General features: G+C 32.2%; 1 protein-coding gene and 1 non-coding gene across 2 annotated transcripts; both read right to left on the minus strand.

The window, feature by feature from the left end:
• Positions 1-1,003: 1,003 nt before the first annotated feature.
• Positions 1,004-1,756, minus strand: RO3G_13284 (transposable element Tcb1 transposase; the record flags this gene model as incomplete). The annotated part of the gene is made up of 1 exon (XM_067667868.1): positions 1,004-1,756. One exon carries the CDS (start codon positions 1,754-1,756, stop codon positions 1,004-1,006), a length of 753 nt encoding a protein of 250 aa, XP_067523969.1.
• A 1,915-nt stretch (positions 1,757-3,671) lies between these two features.
• RO3G_19162 lies at positions 3,672-3,743 on the minus strand. The gene has a single exon. It is a non-coding gene; the product is annotated as a tRNA-Gln (tRNA).
• Positions 3,744-8,265: the final 4,522 nt, after the last annotated feature.

Consider the following 8,265-nt stretch of genomic DNA (forward strand, 5'->3'; position numbering starts at 1 on the left):
TTACCAAAGCTCAATCAAATGAAACGAAACAAACATTATTTTGAAGAGAAAACATTACTTTATTTTTAGTACAAATTTGATACGTCACACAAAATTTCAAAGGGAGCCACAAAAGATCAAACATTTCAGCAACATCCGGATCATTTTTCCGGGTGTCCCTTAATATCTGTTAGTAGTCCGTATATCCCCCTTTTGCTTGAATAACAGCTTTGATTCTATCCTGCATACTGTCTATATACTTTCTACAATCATCTTTTGTAAAGGTCTCCCATTATTCTTCAATTCGATCCCATAGTTCATGAACGCCTTTAGCTCTGGTTTCATACGCACTTAATTTTAGCTTCAGGTGATGCCAAATGTGGAATTTTTATATTTGTTGGTAGATGAAGAATGTTTTTCCGGTAAGAGACTGTTTTTCATTTGCGATCTTTTTTGGTAATAAACTTTCAAAAAACTTTCAAACGCTTTTTTTTTATTCTTTATTCAATAAAGCTATATATACAGTGGGTGGAAAATAGTTCCAATGTTTTCGATTTGCAACTTTAAAGCTTTATATCTTTGGAACTACAAATGGTAACGGCTCACAAAAACATGCATTTTGTATCGCATTTACAGCTAAAATTGCTGAAAAAAATTTTGCTTGTATTGTTACACAATCGGGAAAAATTAAGACTAAATACAAAAACCAACATTGAAACCATTTTTCCACTATGTGCATTATTTTATTAATATCTTGTATGACCGCCTTTCGCAGCAATTAGAGCCCTACAACGATCTGGCATACTATTTATGTATCTCCTACAGTCTTCTGCTGTAAAAGTAGACCATTCTTTTTCAACACGATTCCATAATTCATGCACACCTTTTGCCCTAGTATCATAGGCACTTAACTTGAGCTTAAGGTGGTGCCAGATGTGCTCTATTGGGTTTAGATCTGGACTTTGTGAAGGCCAGTTGAAGGTATGGTCACACATGAAGTTGTTGTCCTTGAACCATTGCCTAGCTAGCTTAGACGTGTGTTTAGGATCGTTATCCTGCTGAAATAGATGTCCCGAGGATGGTAACCGTAGTACTCAAGGCTATCCATAAGAGTTGTACCAAGTATTCCGACATAATCAGAAGCCTTCATTGTGCCTTCACTAATCCAGCATGCATAACCAGGTCCGTCATAGGTAATACAACCCCATACCATAATGCTACCACCCCCTCCTTTAACTGTTAAGTCGAGATGATGGGGTTGAAGTTTATCATCAGGTCGACTCCAAAAGTACTTGCAACCATCTGAGCCATAAACATTGACTTTTGTTTCATCACTGAATACCATACGTCTCCAGTCGTCGCTTGTCCAGTTTTTATGCTCTTCCGCCCATGCTAGTCGTCTTGCTTTCTGAACCTTAGTCAATAAAGGCTTTTTTACCTTTATTTTAGCATGGAAGTTCATGCTTTTCATAACCTTAATGGTGCCCGAGTAACTGATAGTGTGGCCAGTGCATACTAGATACTTATGAACAGCCTTCGCAGTCTTGAGGGTACCATTAATAATCTGCTTACGTATATAAGACTTGGTGGTAACACTTAAAACAGCCTTTCTACCAGGGTTTGCTGTTACTCTACCAGGAGAAAACTTGTTGGCATATCTGCTTAAGGTGGATTTTTTTAAGTTTGGAATACGTTCCATAATCACTGAATATGGCTTGTTCTGTAAAACCAACGATTTGATGTTTTCTTGCTTGTTTTTAGAGAGAGCGCGAACCATATGTGTAGTGGTACCTTAAAGCTTCGATATATAAAGAAAGAAAAAGAAAAAAAAAATGTTTGACAGGGGATAAATTAATTTTATAAGTCACATAGGCTTTTTCGGCGATAGTCGGAATATTATGACTCATAATTAGCCAAAAAACTCCGGTGGAAGCTCCACCAATTAACAAATAAACTTATCTACAGTTGTAGTGGAAAAATGGTTCCAATGTTGGTTTTTGTATTTAATCTTAATTTTTTCCCGATTGTGTAACAGTACAAGCAAAATTTTTTTTCAGTAATATTAGCTGTAATTGCGCTACAAAATGCATGTTTTTGTGAGCCGTTACCATTTGTAGTTCCAAAGATATAAAGCCTTAAAGTTGCAAATCAAAAACATTGGAACCATTTTTCCACCCACTGTAAATTGAAATAAAAGATATAGGGATATTTATATAAAAATAATAGAGGGAAAAGAAAAAGAAATAAGGTTGATATTTTTACTTGAGTCGATGTTGTGTATTTCAGTTAAATTACTGAAGTAAGTCGATTTCAAAGTCAGTTGTACCGTCCAAAATTTTATAGATGTCTTCATCATTCTCGTTACAGTGTGATGATTGGGTTGTGTAAGGTTTTTGTAGTATAAATAGGTTTGTACTGAATAAGTCTTGATATAAGATCAAAGGTTTTGATTCCAAAAAGAGTAACAAATTGAATATAAGTTCGCTTGTAATAAGTGACCGCCAGATCTTGTTAAGTAGATCAAACTGTTTTGAGTAAAGTAAAATAAAAAGATAATATAATAGGGATTACAATGAAGTGTATATGCTTCAAGGGACTTCTTGTTCTTGATGTTAAGTAAAATAAAAGAAAAATAAAAGAAATTTACTTTGAATGATATTTATTTGAAATAATCAAAAAGTAATATGAAGTAAGTAGAAACAAGGTTATGTAGAAACAAAAGTAAGTAAGAACAAAAGTAAGTAAAAAGTATAAGAAATATTGAAGTTATTTATATGTTTTTGGTTTTTCTGATTATATGCTGTTTTTGATGATTTTATGGATATTCTATATTTTTTTGTATTTTTCTGGATTTATCTGTATTCATACGTATTTGTTTGTATGTTCCTGGATTTAAACTAATTGGAGAGAGAAAAGTCGAATGCTGCCAAAGTTTGCTGCATTGTGTTACAACAGTACTAAAAAAACTTGACTGTATATTGTAATGATTTGGTTTATAGTAGTTTCTCTGTTTGGGAGTGTTGAGTTAAGGTTTAAATAAACAGATTTGGGTGTAATTGATATAAGAGTTGCTTTTATATGAGTCAGATTTGGCTTGATTCGCTTGTTATAGTGACCACCAGATCTTATAAAGTAGATCAGACTGTTTTGATAAAGGTAAAATAAAAAAAAAAGATAAAAAGATAAATAAAAGGGGGTTTTACAATGAAGTATGATAGCTTCAAGGGACTTCTTGTTCTTGATGTTAAATAAAATAAGAGATAATTTGCCTCTTTAAAAGAATATTTATTTGATAAAAAGAAAAAGTAAAATAAGAAGTGAAGTAAGTAAGAAGTTAATAAGAAGTGAAGTATTTTTGTGATTATTATTTGGAGTTATTTATATGTTTTTGGATTTTATGCTTTTGTTCTGTTTTTGGTATTTTGGGTGGTTGTTATAAGATAAGAGGCGGTTGTTGTATAGTGTAAGGTGGTCGTTGCAAACTGTAAGGCGTTCGTTATAAACTGCAACGATTTAAATTCCGCCGTTTTGTTCTTGCGTGTTACAATATCTTTCAGTGTAACGCTTTCATTTTGGTTTTGTGGGTTACAATAGAAAACAAAAGACATGACAGCATCGCCAAAAATAAAGATATAACATGCGAAATGCAAAAGAAGTACCAGCCTTTGCTTGTGGCTGAGTGTTCAAACCGAAGGTCCCACCGAGAATCGAACTCGGATCACCGGATTCAAAGACCGATATGATAACCATTACACTATAGGACCGCTTTTGGTTGATATGTGGCTAAATCCATCTCTTCATTCTGCATTTAATCACGTGCACTACAAATAATGTAGGAGCTTTGACGTAGAATTTTAACAGACCTAACAATCATAGATTCGTAGATTTTATAATTTTTTATGAGAAACCATTATATCTTGCTGCATTGCACCTTTTTTAATTTTGAAAAAAGATATAGGTGCGAAAAAAATAAAGAAATTGAACAGTATTTCTGTTTTTTTTGTAGGGTAAGTATTCATAAAGTTATTCATGTTTTAAAAAAGTGTCTTTTTTTTTTCAAATGATCTTTTTTTGGAAAGCCTGTTCCCCTCTATCATTGAAAGACCGATGCCTTCTTTTTTTTATTTTTGAGGGCAAAATGCGGAAATCAAAAGTACTTTCGGATTATTTTGCTCAGAAGAATACATATTAGGAAGGTAGTCTGTGGTTTTTAGCTTAGGTCATTACAAACGTATTACAGAACGTAACAAAATAGTCGTGTTTGGGAGAAAAAAGACTTGATAAAAAAAAAGTTAAGTAAAAAAAAGACAAAGTAAAAAAAAAAGACTAAGATAAAAAAAAAAGAAAAAAGAAAAGAGTCTAGCAATAGAAAGCTCATTATTCAAATGAAAACAATAATTTAACAACAAATATTCTTTATAGAAATGCAACTGTCTTTACATTATAAAATAATAATAAAATAAAGAAGCTCTGCTAACATTTTGTTACAAGACACTTATAATTAACAAATACATACAAAACTCTTTTGTTTATCAAGTAAATAGATTGCTTTATTATTTTTTATGACAAATAATATAAAAGAATATATGTTTTTTAAGCTTATACTAGTTCATTACTTACTTTATGTTTGCACATGGGTGTAATTTGCCATTAGCCATTAGCCATTAGAGATGTGAGCGATGGCAACTTTCTTTACCAAAAATAACTTTTCAGTAACAAGCAACAATAAAGCCTGTTATTCTTATAGTTTTATCGTATTGGAAAGAACAAATTTGCTCATGAGGTTCATGTTCGTCATCCGAATGTGTCCCATTAGGAATTCCTAATGTAAGAAAAAAAAAGAAACCAGCATTAGACTTGGTTGTTATTTTTTTTTTATGAACTTACGTTTGACCAGTGCTTGAGCTTTCTTTTTTATCTTTTGTACTTTTGGTATCTAGTGTATTCCATAAAGCAAAACCAGGGAGAAAAAAAAAGCTGTTTTACTGCTGTAGTTCGTTACCAACCTCGTTTTTTTTTTTACCTGAAATAAAAAAAAAAAAAAAAAGAAAAAATAATACTCTCCATGTTGAAGCTATAGCACTCGAGTAATAAAACTTGTTCAAGCAATGTATAAGTTATCTTTTGGGATATCATTAAATGTAAACTACATGAAAAGCAACAGTTTTTGACTTATATGTTCAGACAGTGAATAAGTGTAACATTGGTAAAAAAATAAGGCTACAAAAAAAAGTACTTTTCTTTTTTCTTTCTTCTTCTTCTCTTTTTTATAAAAGGTAAGTTCTTAATATTATATATATTTCACCCCTGTTCTAATGGTACTTGTACTTTAGTAAAATCGTATTTGTTGCGTTCTTAATGTTTTAAATGGTCTTTATAAAATCTCTTTCCCAGGATTATCATTGCTTCTTCTTTTACTTGTTGGTATAAGCTTGGCTAGTGTCTTTTTTTACCTGGTTCACCTAAATTAAGGTACTATTACTTTTACTACATGTATACAATAGCTAATTATTATTATAGATGCGTGCTGCTTCCCTTTTCTTTACTTGTTGGTATATGCTTAGCTAGTCTTCTTCTGGCCTATCTAAAGAAAGGTATTATTACTTCTACTACGTATACTCGATAGCTAATAATTATTATAGATACGTGCTACTTTGCTTTGGTTCTTGAGCACTGATGTCTTTTGTTCTTTTGCTTTGAGTGTCCAGGTCCTTGCGTCCTTGAATCCTTGTGTCTTTGCATCCTTGAGCTTGGCCTTTTTTTTTTTTTTTTTTTTTTGTGAGAACTTCTTGAGTTTCACAAAATTAATTGATGTATTTTTAGATTGGATGATGCTATCGTGATGATATTAGGTAAGTCAAGTAAGCTTTAAAACACTACAAGCAAAGAAATACTGTATACTGTTATTATTATTTTATTTAAATAAAAAAAAAGCTATTTTTATAAAACAAATCCCTATTTTTTTTCTGTATATAATGCAATATAAATGGTTCATAAAGAAGTATATAAAGCAATATGAGTGGTTTATAAAGATCAAAAAGACAAATAAAGCATTGATTTGAAAAGTATCATTGGTCCCCAATTTTTTTCTGACGTAGAAAAGACTATGAAAAGCAGCTACCAAGATAGACGTCCTCGCACATTAAGGATTAAATCTACTTAGAACTCTGAATTATCACTCCCGTCAGTATCTGCATTAGCAAAACGCAGAATAAATAATAGAATTATAGGCCCGTAAAGTATGGCTGATATCGTCGTCGGCATAAATATGCATTCAATCACAGATTTTGATATTGCTGAACATAAAAGCATATACCTAACAATTAACGATTCGCAGAGTTTGCACGATTATTTGTAGTGGTGGCACTGCAAATAATCGTTCCAATTGGATAAAGCATATCGCAAGATTGAACATTTTTTGGTTAACAGATATTTATGGGTTTTGGAGAAAAGATGTAACTTTCGTTGCATTGGTCATCTTTGAATTTTGAAAAAAGATTTAGGTGCGAAAAAAATAAAGAAATTGAACAGTATTTCTGTTTTTTTTGTAGGGTAAGTATTCATAAAGTTATTCACGTTTTAAAAAAGTGTCTGTTTTTTTACAGATGATCTTTTTTTGGAAAGCCTGTTCCCCTCTACTGTTGAAAGACCGATGTCTTCTTTTTTTATTTTTGAGGGCAAAATGCGAAAATCAAGAGCAATTTGCGATTATTTTGTTCAGAAGAATACATATTGGGAAGGTGGTTTGTGATTTTTAGCTTAGATCATTACAAACGTATTACAGAACGTAACAAAATAGTCGTGTTTGGGAGAAAAAAGACTTGATAAAAAAAAAGTTAAGTAAAAAAAAGACAAAGTAAAAAAAAAAGACTAAGATAAAAAAAAAAGAAAAAAGAAAAGAGTCTAGCAATAGAAAGCTCATTGTTCAAATGAAAACAATCATCTAACAACAAGTACACTTCATAGAAATGCAAACTACTTTTACATTATAAAAAAAGAATACGTGTATATTCTAAAAGAATAAAAAAATAAAGAAGCTCTGCTAACATTTTGTTACAAGGCAGTTATAACTAACAAATACATACAAAACACTTTCGTTTATCAAGTAAATAGATTGCTTTATTATTTTTTATGACAAATAATATAAAAGAATATACAGTAGGTCAAAAAACTGCTGCAAGGAATCCATTTTTCTTGGTTTTTGTAGCGCACATCCTGTTACAATGGCACAAACTGCCTCTGTTCCCACATAGTAAATCTTCTACATGTCTTGAAAAATCCGAAAGATTTTAAGCCCTATTGGATAAGTATTGAAGGAAGTATGAGATGCGCAATTTGAAAATTTGGAAAAACGAAAATTTGAACGGAATGAATTTATTTATTAATATTTAGTTGAACCTCCTTTTCTATTAATAATCTCTTGAGTTCTTCTCAAAATGTTATCTACATGCCTTTGGCAAAGTTATTTATCGAAGTCAATTCATATTTCATCAACTCGTTCCCAAAGCACATCTGTGTTCTTTGCTCTACGTTCGTAATAATTGAGCTACAACTTCAATGGATGCCATACGTGCTCGATTGAATTTAAGTCCGGGCTCTGAGCTGGCCAATCGTTAATATAGCTCTCTTGGTTACTACATAACTAGGCCATTGTAAATTATGCCTTGTGCTTTGGGTCATTGTCATGCTAAAATTAAATGTTGGACCAGTCGAAATTGTAGTACTTCATACTATCACGAAGCGTAGTGTTCAAAATATGCTGGTAAACACCCGAGTTCAAGTTTCCATCGTAAATTTAGCAAGCATATCCTGGTCCTTCAGAGGTTATACAACACCAGGACATCAATTTGCTAGCTTCATGCTGGATTACAAAATCCAGGTCATGATGTTGAAAAAGGTCACTTGGCCTTTTCCGATAGTGATTATCACCATCAAAGCCCTATACGTTGATCTTGGTTTCATTAAAGTAAACGATTTGTTGTCAGTCAACCATTGCCCAATCCTGATGCTCCTTGTTCCATTTCAACTGATGCTACGTATGCACTTTTGTCTGAAATGGCTCCTTTTTTTCTATCAGAAAATGGAACTCCATTGATTTCAGTACGTTAATTTCTGACTGGTATGAGATATCGTAGCCAAATCCAACAGGCTCCCGGTATACCTCTTTGGAAGTCTTTAAAACCCGTTCAATGACTTTTCTTTTGATTAACCGCTTCGTCACTTTGGAGACTACTGCAGGTCTATCACCTGTGCTCACTGTCCTACTTGAAAACAACGTTATAAAGT

The sequence above is a fragment of the Rhizopus delemar genome, genomic scaffold, assembly GCF_000149305.1.
Source record: "Rhizopus delemar RA 99-880 supercont3.11 genomic scaffold, whole genome shotgun sequence".
NCBI lineage: Eukaryota > Fungi > Mucoromycota > Mucoromycetes > Mucorales > Rhizopodaceae > Rhizopus > Rhizopus delemar.